The sequence below is a fragment of the Thunnus maccoyii genome, chromosome 15 (genome assembly GCF_910596095.1).
Source record: "Thunnus maccoyii chromosome 15, fThuMac1.1, whole genome shotgun sequence".
Classification (NCBI taxonomy): domain Eukaryota; kingdom Metazoa; phylum Chordata; class Actinopteri; order Scombriformes; family Scombridae; genus Thunnus; species Thunnus maccoyii.
Window position 1 is genome coordinate 4609632 of NC_056547.1, and position 16570 is coordinate 4626201.

At 38.8% G+C, this 16570-nt stretch overlaps 1 protein-coding gene across 1 annotated transcript; it reads left to right on the forward strand.

Moving 5' to 3' along the window:
• Nucleotides 1-999: 999 nt before the first annotated feature.
• Nucleotides 1000-14124, forward strand: LOC121912898 (cell division control protein 42 homolog). The gene is made up of 6 exons (XM_042435431.1): nucleotides 1000-1092; nucleotides 6091-6195; nucleotides 11806-11878; nucleotides 12000-12109; nucleotides 12692-12889; nucleotides 13943-14124. Exons 2-6 carry the CDS (start codon nucleotides 6091-6093, stop codon nucleotides 14030-14032), a joined length of 576 nt encoding a protein of 191 aa, XP_042291365.1. The 5' UTR covers nucleotides 1000-1092; the 3' UTR covers nucleotides 14033-14124.
• The last annotated feature ends 2446 nt before the right edge of the window (nucleotides 14125-16570 follow it).

The following is a 16570-nucleotide window of genomic DNA, read 5'->3' on the forward strand; positions in this document are numbered from 1 at the left end:
AATAGAGATAAAAGATGAAATATTTAAAGATCAAAATACAAATTAATATATAAATAAAGGAAGGTACAACTAACGATGTCATGACAGCTTTTAAACAGAAATGTAGACAAACATGAAAGAACAAATTTATTGATTTAGACAAATTAAGGAACTAATTAACTAATTGTTTCAGACAGATTCGTATTTTTTTATTGCATATGCCGAACAGAAGACTTATGCAGTATTTAGGTATACAAAACAATATACATGACATACTATTCCCAACACATCCACTCAAGCATAGATGTGTGTGTATGTTCACCTGATGATGGGAAGAAGACTCATGAAAAAAGATGAAAAAACCAAGTAAAGACATAAACAAAACACACAGACACACATTTCCATTATTAATTAATGTAATTTTATTTATTTAGTATTATTTTGGCCGATCAGTGGGGATGGTGGGGTAAGTGGGAGGGTTGTGGACATTGAAGGTGGATAGGATGTGGAGTGGGCAAGAGAAACAGCCTGAGGTTGTGGTTACAGCATGGTGTAATACAGTCCTTAAACAATAATAATAATAATAATAATAATATATTTGTTTATTTATTTATTTATATAGTTTGTTTTTTTTAAAAAAAAAACATTGTTTACAAAGTGCTTAGTATCGTCTGCACATTTATAAACACAAAACACATAGCAAAAGCACATATGAGTAATCAATTAATTTTTAAATTACAGCGTTAAAACAAAATACAATGATGTCCACAGGAACAAATTAAATGCAAAGAAAAATAGATCAGTTTGTAAAATAAAGCCATAAACAATAAAAGACTCACTAAAGAAATAATCACAAAAAAGAAGAAACGTTTGTTACTTTTAGGATCTACCATCGTTAAAAAAATGAATCAGTTAATTTGTCGGGTTAAATTATTGTGTGTCTTTAGAGGTGTGAAAGTTATGAAAAAAAGAAAACATTCCATAAATCCGGAGGGACTTGAATACAACACGTCTCATATTTCCGACTTCCGCGCTGACGGAAATAGGAGTTTACGGGAAGCACCCGAACGCAGCACGACAGTACCAGCTCTGAAGCGGCTGAGAGCAGACAAGGTAGGAGCTGTTGCTATTATTATCTCTGATGTACTGACGATAAATGCTTATACATAAACACAGAAACAGCAATATACTTTAGTGGTATTCTTTTCATTGTAAAAGTTGTGACTTGTTAGCCTGCTGGCAGCTAACTCGGCTAACCGGCCGGGCAGCTGTCAAAACAAACGATTTCCTTCTAGCTAAGTTAACTCCGCTAGCTCGGCTGTTAAATCTGTGCTTAAAGTTACCGGTTTGTTTGTGTTGATAATTACAAGCATCTGTATGACCGGTTATTTATGAAACAGTAGCTCTCGAAAGTGTTGTTTTTTTGTCATTTTGATTCTAAACCAATCTTAAAACAGGCCATTTTGTTGTGGGTGGGGGTCTGGCGGATGTAACTTCAAGTTAGCCAACTTAGCTAATGTTAGCTATCCTCGCTGGAATAAACATTTCTACAATTAACTTTGTTGTTTCTAAATGTTGTCAACAAGTGGTACCAATATACTTCAATAACTTAAAATCTGTATAAACTATCTAACTGACGAGCCGGTCTGTGATAAAGACGATAATTACTGTTTTTGTAAGTTTTTGCCGCAGTTAGATACGCGGAAGTGACTGAAAAGCAGCAACAATTGGTGAAAATTAATGAATATCACATAATTTATATGTCAACAGCCCTTATTAGTGTGTAGAAATAAACATAAGCAATGATGGGGGTATTCAGATCCTCTACTTGAGTAAAAGTACCAATTCATCAACGTAAAACTACTCCATTACAAGTAGAAGTCCTGCATGAAAAACCCTACTTAAGTCAAAGTACACAAGTAACAGCAGCTTGATGTAGTAAAAGTACATAAATATTATGAGCTTGATGTAGTTAAAGTATTGCAGTAAAAGTGCATAAGTATTATGAGCTTGATGTAGTTAAAGTATTGCAGTAAAAGTAGTGGTTTGGTCCCTCTGACTGATATATTATTATATATGACATCATTAGATTATTAATAGTGAAGCATCAGTGTTAGAGCAGCATGTTACTGTTGTAGCTGCTGGAGGTGGAGCTAGTTTACACTACTTTACACACAGTTAGCTAGTTTAGTACAGTGGTTCCCAACCTAGGGGTCAGGCCCCTCCAAAGGGTCAGCAGATAAATCTGAGGGGTTGTGAGCAAGCCCGTAGCTACAATTGAGGACACTGAGGTCATGGCTTTTTTACATTTTTTAAAATATATATTTCATGTTAAATTAAAGTAACCAACTGGTAAAACTATAAATTAGTTGTATGGTGTGTTGTGAATGAAGTTTGGCATCATCTCGCCAGCAGAGCTGAACAGCTCTGTGTGCGCAACTGGTTACATCATGTGACAAACGTGTAACAAGTTACCAGTATGGTGTTGGCAATATGGATGATACAAAGAACAATATAGAATAGCAGTAATAAGGATGGGCGCTCTGGTTATATAGCCTATCTCTCAAAGCAAGATTGTCAATGCCATGAATAATTGACCTGGCTACAGCCTTCCATAGACTGTGTCCCACCTGACCTACACGCCCAAAACAAGTAATTACCAGTTAAACCACAGGAACAGAAGCAACAACCGTGTTTAAGATCTGAGCTCATAAACTGTCAACCTATACGCTTTAAAAACATGACATGTTATGAGTTTCTGCTCTGACATTTTCAGTGGCAAAAATATTCACGGTGGGAAATAAGCTAATACGTTATAATTAGCCTGCATGTAGCCTGTTATCGTCTACTCCTACACCTTGCTAGAGGTTCATGGTGATGTCGGATCGCATCAGTGCATATAGCATATGTCCAAAATAAATATGTTTGCATGTTTGAGAGAGAAGTAAGTCTCTTCTTGGTCACTGTGCTGCTAAAGGTTTTGGAATGACAAGACTTCCTAAATGCTTTTGCTTTGTAATGCTGCGCCTTCATGTATCAGAGTCTTTGCGGACAGGAAATGTACAGGAAATGAGGCACAGATTTGTGTGTCCAGTGATTGTTACCAAAATGTTTCAGTGAAACCTCATTTATCTTAAATTCATTGAGCAATAATGAGAAATACCTCTTCTTTTTATTTTATTGCAATTTAAGAAACACATTTACAGTATTTTAGTTCTTATTGAAGTTCAATCAATCAAGTTTATTTATCACATGTGATCACTCAGGCACATTTTTGGTGGGTGTAGCAATCACCAAATTTAAAATTAGTTATTTCTGTCCCTGCCTGGCTACCATACACCCAAGAGTAAAAAAAAGAATGTACAAACTGGGCATTAAACTGCGATTAATCAATGCTTATTCGTTGCTTATGTCCCCATTGTGACATCATTAAGGGCAATAGTTCTGAACGGCTTGTTTAGGCTTGTCAATGTTGAGACGTCAAACACTGGCCAAACACTGAGGAGCACCGTATTTATGTCATTTTCCCCGAGTTCCTAAATAACATTTAATTTGTGGGAGGAGGCTTCAGCAGCTTCACCTGCGGTCAGCTGCTGCCGTTAGCATTAAGCTATTCTTTTCTTTCTTGTTTGGCTGAAGGGTGTTTCCACCGTAGCCTTTCCCCATGACTTTTTACCACATACATACACTGCACTTACACTCATTTAATTATTTACATAAGTTCAAACATATCTTTTTTTTATCTTGTGTTTGTGTTCAGGGGTCCCGGCCGTAACAATCATATATCTTTTATTGAGCTAAAGCTTCTCCCTTTGTTCTACTATATTTAATACACTCATTTTTCGCTGTCATGTCATGTGTAACTTTAAGATTATAATGATTGTTACAACACTTGTCAGGTAATTTAAAGCAACACCTGACAGATACTGCAGTTGTGCTCCTCTGCTCAATGTGTTTAGCCGTGATAGTGAATTCAATGCAATAAGAAACTGAACGGAAAATAGTCATTTCAAAATTGGTCATATTTGTGACTTGATTTGTGTTGGATTGTTGTCCAGTTTTCATCTATGTGTTGGCACTGACATTATTTCCTAAGTGATTATTGTTCCTCTCAAAATGCATTAAAACTGATAGATTTATTAGCCTGAGAACCAGACGAATCTGTGAGCTCATGTTTTATTTGTCTGGACCCCCTTCCATCCAGCCGTCCTGCCTCAGGTCAGGCCAATCACAACCCTTTGTCTAATCTGGGTTTGATATGATGTCTGTATAGAGGAGTGCTATAGACATTTTCATAAACAACCAAGATGGCTGCCGCTGATGTGGTGTGCTGTTGAATCGGCTGGATATATTTCTGCAGACTGCACATTAGGGCACCACAAGAGACAATAGTTCATTGATTGAAGAGACATGTTTGCCACTAATCACTGCGTTTTCCAGAGTTGTCAGCCTGCAGTTTTAAATATTTCGGAGGAATGAATTATCCGGACAAAACTCGTGTCATCGTCCCTGCAGATGAGCGGTTAACTGGTCCCTGACTCATCAGAGTTCAGCCGAGTGCTGCCGATGCCAAACGGCCCGAACAAAGAGCCAGTGATGAAGTGGCGTCCCATAGTCTTTTACCATTGTCCCCCTTAATGAAGCGGTAGCCTGGGTATGCGAGCTGCTCAGCGTCTGCATGGTCACAGGATCTCCAGCATGTGTACTAAACACAGCTACCACTGTTTCCATCAACTCAGTCTGCATCCCGGTCAGCTATCTGATACATACAGGTACATTCATACAGGAATGCTGCAGGTTGTTTACATGCAGCAGAAATGCACAAAGCAAAGAAGGGCAGGGATGTTTTGTCCTCTGCAGGCTACAAGTTATTCTCAAAGTGAGATGGCATCATATCCTCTCTGAAAATACCTGTAAAGTGATGGCTTTTTAATGAGTTTTTTCCACTTTTAATAATGTCGTCGGACCATATATCCTCTCCCTGTGTGCTACCGCAGCTCATTTTTACTTTTTCTTTTGCTGGAACTTCCTGTAATTGGTCTGAAAGAACTATGGTTCAGTTTGATCTGGATCGAGACCACTTATTTCCGTCAGAGAGGGAGATTTCACACCCGAAATGTTGGTTCAGATCAAGCTGAAAGTCTCAACGTACGAACCAAACTGTAGGTGTAGGTGTGTGTGTAGGTGTGTGTGTGTGTGAAACGACCCTAAAACCCCCAAAATATTCAATTTACTATCACGTATGAGAACAAAAAGCAGCAAAACCTCACAATTAAGAAGCTGGAAACAATTAATGTTTTGGAATGAATCAATTATCAAAATAGTTCACAATTCATTTTCTGTCAGTTGACTAATGGATCAGTTGTTTCAGCTGCTTCAGTGTAAAGTTGCAACTAACTTGATAAGGAGTCATTTCCCTTCAATTCATTAATCTGCCAATTATTGTCTTGATTAATTAGTCTGTAGTTTGGTAGCAGAAAATGCTCATCACATTTTCCCAAAGCCCTAATTGACATGTTCACGTTAATTGTTTTGTTCAACCAGTCGTCCAAAACACAAATATTATAGAAAACTAATAAAAGCAGCAAATATTCACATCTGAGCAGCTTGATTTTTGTTACTTTAGTTGAAATGTTCTGTAATCATAAAGGGACATTCAGAAGAGAGATACGTGGTACTATAATAATATTTAGAGCGGCAACTATTAATCAATTAGTTGACAGACAGAGAATTGATCTGCAACTATTTAGATAATCGATTTAACCATTTCAGTCATTTTTTTTAAAGAAAAATGCCCAAAATTTACTGGTTGCAGCTTCTCAAATGAGATGAACATTTCTTAGACTAAAGATCAATCAAGAAAATAATCATTTATGGATCTATATGGATAAAATGTTTGGTATTTTTAGGATTTACGGTGATAAAAATCACAATATATTAATAATCTTGTTAACTGTCCTCAGTAAATTTAATTGTTTATATATTTTTTTAATTAATGAGTTACACACTCGTTCAAGAATATAAACCGAACATGTCAACAATGAATGCAACGGTCCGTTAAGTTGTTCCAACACATGACCACCTCCTCTTCCTCCTCCTCTTCCTCCTCAGATGCAGACCATAAAGTGTGTGGTGGTGGGTGACGGCGCGGTGGGAAAAACCTGCCTTCTCATCTCTTACACCACTAACAAGTTTCCCTCTGAGTACGTCCCCACGGTGAGTACGACCGACCCCGCAGCAGTAACTGACACGACGGTTGTCGTCCTGGATACGTGTAGGCCTACATATTTCCACATAGCAACCTTTTCCTTTGACTGTTTTAAACACTGTAGCTCTTTCCTGCCGTATAGGAAGTGAGACATTTTTTATGTTTCCAGTTTGTCTGGACTGTATAGAAGAAGAAGAACTGTGTAGTTAAAGCAAAACTAAAAAGACCTTTACAGTAAATAAAAAGGAGAAAGACATCACAGACTGAGAGACAGCTCAGTTCAGAATGAATATAGTAAAATAAATGAGGAACAGAAGCAGATTAAAAACAATTTTAAAAGCTTTTTATCTTTTTTAAACTGATCTTGAAGGTCACAATACATATAGGAGGGTTTCCACAGTTGGCAATTAAGGCAATTAGTGAATTTGCAGTTTGTTGAAAGACTTTATTGACACCACTTTAGTCCTTAAAGGGAAGTTTTTATCAGTTATGATGACATTGTACTCTCTGATCGATTATGTGAAAGAGAAAACAAAAGTGAGTGTTGAATTTGTTGGCGTCTGATGTTGTAAACATCCATCAAAGTTCACCGACAGACGTCTCGGTTGAACTCTTCGCCTGTGCGCAGGTTGTTCCGTCACTTTCGCTTTCAGTGTTACATCCAACTGAAGTCCTGTTTACAACCTGTCTGACTGCTCGAGTTTATAATAACAACAATGATAAACTTTATTTATATAGCAGCGTTACAAAGTGTTTACTAGATTGTGGAGATTGTTGAGTGAAGGAAGAACAGACCTTCTGTTCAGTGTGATAGCTGCTCTGTATGAACGGCGATAATCTCCTGGTCAATAACGCCCAAATAACGTTATCTTCAGCCTGTCGTCGCTCACAACGCAAATGAAAAAAGTCATCCCTCTGTGTGTGTATTTATGAGTGTGTGTATATGTATATCTTAGGTAAAAATCAGTGATTGTTTGGCGTTGTCCTGCCTGCATTTCCTGTTTGTTTCTCTACTGTTCAGAAGCGTCGCGTCATGCCGTAGCAGCACGATGAGGAAGCGTCCTCACCGGCTCTGCGGTCCGCGATACGAAGCGCGTTTCAGAGCGTAAAACCCTCAGCAGGACTCATCCTGCACACTCGGACTTTTTTGGTTTATGGCGGTCAGGTGACAAAACAGCTGACTGACTGTTGACAGGCAGAACCGTCCTGCTGGAATTATCTTAAATATCTCTAATTGATGAGGCAGATTTACTGACTGCTGACTGCAAACTGATGAGTAATTCTCTACTGTTTTCCATTTGTACCCCCCCTCCTCTCTCTCTCTCTCTCTCTCTCTCTCTCTCTCTCTCTCTCTCTCTCTCTCTCTGTCTCTCTCTCTCTGTCTCTCTCTCTCTCTCTCTCTCTCTCTCTCTCTCTGTCTCTCTCTCTCTCTCTCTCTGTCTCTCTCTCTCTCTCTCTCTCTCTCTCTGTCTCTCTCTCTCTCTCTCTCTCTGTCTCTCTCTCTCTGTCTCTCTCTCTCTCTCTCTCTCTCTCTCTCTGCCAGTGGTCAGCACAGTTTGATCAGAGGATTGCAGAAGCAACAGTGCTGACTCAACTTTATTTTCCTCTTCCTGTCTGACTGTCTGTCTCTGTATCACCTCCCTCCCTCCACCATTTTTAACCATTCGGTATATTTATTTTTCTTGATTAATCGATTAGTTTGGTCTGTTAAATGTCAGTCGCTGTTTCCCAAAATCCAAAATTTAGCCTAAAACGTCTTGAAACCGACAGTCCACAAGCCAAATATATTCAGTTTACTGTCATAAAAGATGCAAAAAACATTAAAAGCTGGAACCAGAATTTTGTTATTTTCTCTCAAAAAATAAAATGATTAATCAATTATCAAAATAATTTAATTTTCTGTCAGTTGACTAATTGACTAATTAAAATCACCAGAACTCTTCCAACACACACAGTATAATTCTTTTACATGATTTAATGTTCCCAGTTTTTTTTGTTTCCTCACAGATTACTGGAAATATGGAAACATTTCACATAGACCAGCTAATATAATATGGATAAAATGTAATGTCTCTTATAGAATTTCAATAGAGAAACGATTTATAGTTAAAATAAGAGGACGGAGATGTAACTTCATCCTAAAACAACCTGAACTATTAAAAGTCGTCTCATGATAAATGTCATTATGTGGTAATAATTATAGATGAAAGTTGTAATATTTCAAGAATTCAGTCTGAATATTATTGATAATAAAGCCAGTATGTTTTGAGGATAACACTGTAACATTTCAGAGAATAAAGTTTTCATTTATATGGAGTCTTTACATGTCAACATTCACTCATTCACACACATTCATACGCTGATAACTCAGGCTGCCATGCAAGTTCTGCTCATTAGGATCAAAATATTCAGACCTAATTTTCTACATCTGACCCCCCCCCCCCCAACGTCACACATCATTTTAACTGTAGTGTCTTTGTCAGGCGCAGATTTGACTTTGTATATCATTTAAATCCTCACAGCGTACGTTACAGAATGACCGAGCAAAAATGTAAATGAGTTACAGAGAATATTAAAAGTGTTCAAACTGTAAATAACACTTCTCCATTGAAGCCGCAGCTCTTTTCCACAGTAACCAGCATGTGTGTGTGTGTGTGATGTGCTATCCGGCTATTTCTAGCAGCTTCTGTGATCTAAGCTCCGTCCAAACACATTATCATCACAAACCTCTTTGTGTGTGTGTGTGTGTGTGTGTGTGTATATGTGTGTGCGTGTGTGTGTGTGTGTGTGTGTGTGTGTGTGTGGCTTGTATTTTATTGAAATATGTGCGTCTCGGTGCCTCGCCCCTCCGCTGTGCCTCAACACATCACACAACCTTTCTGTCTAAACTTGAACTGACTTGTATCTCAGACCTTGTGTGTGTGTGTGTGTGTGTGTGTGTGTGTGTGTGTGTGTGTGTGTTATAATAACAGTAAAGTCAGCACGTCGTCCGACACAAACTACTGAAAAGGCGAAGTATCACCATGAAAAAAACAACTTGTCAATAACACTTCATCATTTTTGTTTATTTGGCTGCAGAATGAGACGTCAGATTTGTGAAATACGTCCCAGACAGGAAATGAGTTTTTATAATTAAAATCTGTAGTTATTACTGATTGAATCAAGTCTGGTACACTGCGTTATTTCAGCCTCATATCAGTAATATCTGTGGAGATAAATCAACTCTCAACAGGACTGTAACACTACTGATAACACTATGAAACATAATAAAGACTACATGTTACATTAAATACATTTTCTAAACCTTTGTCCCTAAACTTGGATAAAAGATGAGACATTTTTTAACATCTGCGCCTGTACAATACATTTTATTATCAATTATAAAGATGTTTTTGTGCAAAAACTTATTTTTATTCAGAAAAATAAGTCCAGGTTGTCAAATGTTCAGTGTTTAAAATACAAATACAAGCAGGTTTTGGCGACTTTCTCGCTACATCTGACGACTTTTAGGTTCCAAATAAAAGCACCTCGTGACAAATAAGTGACTTTTTTTTGGACACTTTTCTCAGTGAATGAGACTAATGTGACAAAGCAGCAGCAGCATCAGTGAACCGATCAATCAACCAGACAGATGTGGATGCGCGTACCTAACGACCAATCACTGATCTGCATTGTTTGACCAGGCGGCTCCTTCTCCTTTGTTTTTATTCTATGCATTAACTTGACTATTTAAGATTTTTTTTTTTGGTTACGTCATGATGTAACCAGACATCATCCGGTGCCTTTTTAAGCAAGTAAAAACACTTACAAGACTGAATACAAGAACTTCTCCTAAATAAATGATCTAAAACTGTTAAAATGATGATTTAAAGCAGAGACGATCTGATCAGAGAATCAGTAAGAGAAGAATAAGAGTCCGACATTTGATAAGCTGTTAATTTAGCACCCGATTTTGTTTTTAATTAGTCAGATCTTTTAATAAAAATGTTTTAATCATTTGGTTATTGTTTCATTCAACAAAAACTGAAGACATTTTATTCTAGTTTTCATTAGTGTTAGTTATTAGTCTTATTTTTGTCATATATATTTTATTTTAATGTGAAACTACAGCTGTCAGAACCTTTGATGTGTAGTCACCATGGTTACAGGTGTCGTTCTGCTCTGCTGATTAGTGGAAAACTTTTCATTTCTACCTTCTTATTTAGTTTTCGTCTTGTTTTTCTGTGTCTTAGTTTCCACTGAGAAGATTACCACTGATTCACAGTCATCTTTCAGTACCTGAAGGTTTGATTCTCTGCTGCAGAACACGTTTCGTTTCTGTACCAGAAATAGATAACACACAGACATCACCTGCTGTGAGCCTGCCCGCTTGAATAAAGACTAAACAGATCCAGGAGTTAAACCCAGCTTGACTTCATGTTTGTAATATTTGATGTAGTTTCCTGTCCTACAGGCTACATCCTCTAGTTTTGTCTGGAACCTGTCTGTGCATACGGAGCCTCATTAAAACCAAACAGTGTCTCCAGGCTACAGCAGACCGCAGCGGGTCGACGTGTTACCGCCGCGCCGTGTGTATATTCAAGCAAGCGGAGCGACCATAAAACACTCCCCTGCTTCCGCACGCCTCCACTCCCTCACAGAGCCGAGGTTAGCAGGCATGTCGGGCACCGTGCTGCTTGTTATTGCACATGGCAGCAGCCTGGAGGTACGGAGGTGATGAAACAGAGGGGGGGAGGAGACGGACAGTTTGTTCACCTGAACGGCAACAAAACATGAATCCAGCTTATATTCATGAGTTGTGGCTCGGCTGTAGGGATGGCAATGTATTGGACCCATTTAGGGCTGTACCTGACTCAGTAATTACAATTAATCAATAATTTAAATAGTTGCATATTCATTTTCTGTCAACTAATTGATTTTTTTCTAATTTTTATTTTGTCCAATACTTTGCTTTATGACTAAATACCTTCTAGCTTCAGCTCTACTTTGTGTTTAGCGCTAATTAGCACACAGTGAACATGATAAACATCAACATGATAGCACACAGATGTTAGCATTTAGCTCAAGTATAGCTAACCTCACAGAGCTGCTAACCGCAAGTTGCTTCTCTAATCATTCAGTAATTATGATATTTAAGTGTTTGTTACATTATTTTAAACCAACTTCAACATGTGAATTTATCATTTAAATGCCTGTTTTTAAATTTATGAACTCCTACATGAAGACACTTTTATCTCTCAAAGTTACAGTCATGTTGTTTATTTCACATGATCAACCTGAAGAAGAAGATTTGATTATGTAACTGTTAAAATGTACTTTTGTTTGTGTGTGTGTGTGTGTGTGTGTGTGTGTGTGTGTGTGTGTGTGTGTGTGTGTGTTATATGTCACACACACTCACCAGACTCTTAAAGATGAGATGTACACTTCCTGTTTTGTTTTGAACAACATCTGAGATCATGTGTCTTTTTGTAACTTGTTTACTTCCTTTTTTTTTGTCACCTTCCTTGTTCTCTCTCTCTCTCTCTCTCTCTCTCTTTCTCTCTCTCTCTCTCTCTCTCTCTCTCTCTCTCTCTCTCTCTCTCTCTCTCTCTCTCTTCTTCTCCTTCCATCTCTCCCAGGTGTTTGATAACTATGCGGTGACAGTGATGATCGGAGGGGAGCCGTACACTCTGGGACTGTTTGACACTGCAGGTAAAAATACACGATACAATAGCAGCGACAGGAACAGTGTTAGTAATACTGAGCCCCCGACGTTTCCAGTGTCCTGCTACATTATACACACAGTTTGTTGTTTCTGCATCTCCCCCTGCAGGTCAGGAGGATTACGACAGGCTGCGACCCCTCAGCTACCCTCAAACTGACGTCTTCCTCGTCTGTTTCTCCGTCGTATCGCCTTCTTCCTTTGAGAACGTCAGGGAGAAGGTTTGTTCGTTTAGTCTCTGTCAGAAAACGCACCTCATCTTTCCATTTAATGACCGTCAAATCAAGCCTAACTATTAAAAATAACTAGTATTATCCTGTTACATGTGGAGACTTGTCCATGAGAAAGAGTAATATCCTTCAAGTTGTTGTATATTTAATTATTTTGCTGTTTAGATGGATTTTATTTTGAAAGTTCTACTGTCCAAATGTGTTCAAATCCAGACTGGGGATGGGAATTTTCTTAATTAATGATTTTTGGTTTCAAACTATGCAAACATATACACAACAGGATGCAGACTAGTGTGAGTTTCAGTACAAAAGTATTAAAATTGCCTTCATCAGGGAAGATAAACAAAGACATCTGGGGATTAAAGCACGGACAGACGTGCAATAGATGTGTGTAGAACAGAACACAAACAACAGAATACAGCATTGAAGATAACAACATTTATAATGAATATATAATATACGGAGAAGAGTTTTAATTTACTTACGTAGCTTTTTCTCGGACAAAGTTGAAAACGTGCAAAAACCCAAAGATTTTCTTTCATGCTCTTTTTTTTTTTTTTTTTTTTCTCCCAGTGGGTGCCGGAGATTTCACACCACTGCCCGCGGACGCCCTTCCTGCTGGTCGGGACTCAGGTGGATCTGAGAGACGACAGCAACACTCTGGAGAAGTTGGCCAAGAACAAACAGCGAGCCCTGACATGCGAGAGCGGAGAGAAACTGGCTCGTGAGCTGAAGGCCGTCAAATACGTGGAGTGTTCAGCTCTCACGCAGGTAGATACACGGAGAGAGAGACGTCCTGAAACTGTTCATGTATAATGTAACTTTTATATAGAGAGAACAAGGACTAGTTATTTAACTGTTTACTAACGGGTGAAAGGGTTAAAAGTGCAAGTTTTGCCCCAAAGCTTGAGAATAGCCACCCTACAACTAAATTACTTCTCTCCTAATACTGATTTGTCTTTTATTAAAGGGAAAAACCACCAATTTTACACATCACAGTTTATTTGCAGGTGTTGAGGAGTGATGCTGCAGGTGTGTAAATAGTACTAGGGAGCCTCCAGAGGGAGCTGTGTGAAATCTGGTGAAGGTGACGTCACTTGACTACAAATTTATAAATCTCTGCTGGAGGCTAGCAGCTCCAGGCTACATTAGCCACTTAACACACCCCCAAATCTCTGACTTGAACTCTCAGTGTGCAAGTTGCATTGTGGGTAAAGTAGGCGCCACATTTTGACAAGGAAGTAAAATGTGTGCAATAAAAAAGACAGAATCTCTGGTTTTGCTGCATCGATTTTTATCCTTTAGTGAATAAACTGTCAGACAAAATGTCTCTTATTCATGTTTTTACTTTTTAGCAAAAACTGAACTCTACTCGGAGTGTTTCATCAGCCGCCTTTATGTGAAAACACTCAGGAGGATCGGACACAATTACGTAATTAAGCGAGCACCAGTATGTCCAAAACATCACGGCGTTTCATTGTATTTTGTCTCCTTGTTTTGTTTTTATCCGCTGCCATGGCGATAGAGGAGGGCGCTGACATACAGCTCACCTGTCTGGACTTGATTCAGGGATATTTTCTGTTACATACACTCCGACAACCCTGCTCTGTTTATTCTTTACTTATATGTCTCTCTACCTGAGCGGATGATTTAATGATTAGTGGATTAGTGACGTCAGCAGAAGCAGGTACCACAACATCAAGGTGTACGTTTCTGCTTTTTCACATCAGCCGAGCAGGAGCGCTTCTTTTTCTTTTCATGCATTTTATGCACAGATGCACCTACTAACACGGTCATCAATGTTTCTGTGTGTCTCTTTCTCAGAGGGGCCTGAAGAACGTGTTTGATGAGGCCATCCTGGCGGCTCTGGAGCCTCCAGACACCAAACCCAAGAAGCGCTGCATCCTGCTATAGACGCCACAAGACGAGGAGGAGGAAGAGGAAGAGGAGGAGGAGGATGAGGACGAGGAGGTGGACGGGGGGTAAAGAGATGAACCCGGGCGGGAACAGGGGTTGGGGGATACCGAAGGGGGGAGGGGGAGGGTGTGATGGTGGACGAGGTAGACACTTGTTTAAACAGTGCCTTCAGCCGTAGCCACTTAACACGGGTGCGGCGGCGGATCGGACGGGCTCACGACGGGGGCTTTATTTTCATCATAGACACGTGTCGCTATAACACGACTAACACGTTTTTGAACAACACTCCTCACTAACCAGGAAACAGGGTTTTAATCGACGGAGGAGGGAAGTCGAGCAATAGAAGAGGTCCGAACCTCAGATGCCTTAAAGATACTATACAAGCGGATGGAGTCACGGTTACAACTGACACCGACAAACCACCTTCTCAGAATTATTCAAATTCCTTTAAAAGGGTTTCTACTCAAATCATGAAAGTCTTAAAAATTTGAAGAATCTTATCACCTGTTCGGTCAGTAATCACAGTCGTAGATCAGGCTGTCGTGTTGCATTTAGTGAAATTTGTAACTGACGGGATCCTCCACTGGTCTGGAAATAATTTGACTAATTCCAAATTTAAAAGAAGCAAAAAAAAGGTTGTTTTTGTTTAGTTTTTTTTTTTTTTTGTCTAGAAAAACACAAAAAGTATTGTTGTATTGTTCTAGTTTTCATGCATCTGCGTCAAGAGAACATCAACGTCATTAAGGAAAAATGTGGGCATTTTGAAAAGTTTAAGATGATGATTTAAGCTGCTGTTGCTACATTTACAACTGACCTACATTTGTCTGCGCAATTAGGTCAGAAAAATACATCTTTTAAATACCAAATATATTAAAAAAAAAAAAAAAAGACTGGGTCAAGAATGTGTTTAATTTCTATTTCTGTTGAAGTTAAGTTCTGTTGCTGCAGATCGCAGGTTAAAACAACAAAACGAGGATCAGGTCAAGCATAAAAACACACATTCCTCAGGCAAAACATCTTTTAATTTAAAGTGGCAGACATAGAGACGTGACCCGGTTGGTGAGCAACACCCCCCCCCCCCCCCCCCAGCACACAGGACCATGAAAGGGTTCAACAGTCGTGCTGTTACTCCTGGATTATGAGTGTTGTTGCACATCAGCGGCGACTGTAACCTGACTTCATCCAGATCAGATCAGTAGAAAAAGCTTCAGACTGCTTAGAGAGAAAATGTAGAGTTTCATTAGTGCTTTAATGACTTCTGCTTTGCAGCCTAAATGCACAAAAAAAAAAAAAAAAAAGACAACACACACACACTCATAAATGTGCACACATGCGTATTTGCAATAATCAAATGACCTGAGTGATAAAGTTACAGGCTTTATGTCAGTGTAAGTTGTTCAGGAAGAGATAATTGAATCATTCTAGTCGGATCATAGTTTGAGTTTCATAAGACAAGATTCATAAAATTTGGAGTCACAGGATATTAATTTGACAGCAGAAACACATGTTTGTTTGGGAAAACTGCAGAGACAAACACGTTTGCGTATAACAGTAGATTTTATTGTCGTCTCGGCCTCGTTTTCACAAAAGTCCTTTTCTCTTCAGTCACGCTGCCTTTTCTCTCTCTGGTGACATCTCACTGCAGACATCCTGCTGAATCAGTAGAGATTCACTATGTTTGCCTGTGATGGGAAATTTAAGTTTCAATAAATAGATATTACATTTAATTTGAGACATAATCATGATTACTGCAACCAAATAGGGGTTAAAAAAAGAATATGATGATTCAAAATGTCTCAACTGTGATCTGATTGTTCTACAGTAATCACAACCAGGAATCACTGTTAATCTGCCGTAGATCTAGTGATTTTTAAAACCACTGAGGGCATAAAAAACCTACAAACGCCTTAATTTCTGTGCAGTATCATTGCAAACATCACATCATTCTTTCTTTAAAACTCCCAGCTGCCTCAGTAGTTTTATGTAAATGCCTTAAAACATATTTCTTTCCTCCTACTCAAGAACATTATTGCCTTATTGCTTAAAACCAGTCAAACTTTTTTAAAGGTGCAATGTGTAGAATTTAGTGGCGTCTAGTAGAACAGACTTGGAATATAATATTCATAAGTATGTTTTAATTAGTGTAATAATCACCTGAAAACAAGAATCATCGTGTGTTCGTTACCTTTAAGAATGAGCCCTTTATATCTACAGAGGGAGCAGGTTCTCTTCCACAGTGGCCACCATGTTGAACCGCCATGTTTCTACGGAAGCCCAGAACGGACAAACCAAACACTGGCTCTAGAGAGGGCCTCTCGCGTTTTTTTGCAAGTTCTCCTACATGCTTGGAAGGGTTTTGGGGAAAGAGGTTCAGTCAAACTTTGTTGAATGCTCAGTTTCCACTTCCTAGTCGAGCCAAGAAAACAGGAAGTCTTATATTTTTTTTTTTAAATATAATTATGGTAAAAACATGGCTTCCTAGTATGCTTGTGACAAAGGCGCTGGCTCCGTCCGAAGGTAACAGAATCTAAATTG

What these genes read in the sequence shown, in the direction of transcription:
- LOC121912898 (XM_042435431.1), top strand. Translation starts at nt 6,091, where the DNA reads ATGCAGACCATAAAGTGTGTGGTGGTGGGTGACGGCGCGGTGGGAAAA. An exon ending in CCTCTGAGTACGTCCCCACG is followed by an intron (nt 6,196 to 11,805) that starts GTGAGTACGACC and finishes CATCTCTCCCAG; the next exon opens with GTGTTTGATAACTATGCGGT. An exon ending in TTGAGAACGTCAGGGAGAAG is followed by an intron (nt 12,110 to 12,691) that starts GTTTGTTCGTTT and finishes TTTTTCTCCCAG; the next exon opens with TGGGTGCCGGAGATTTCACA.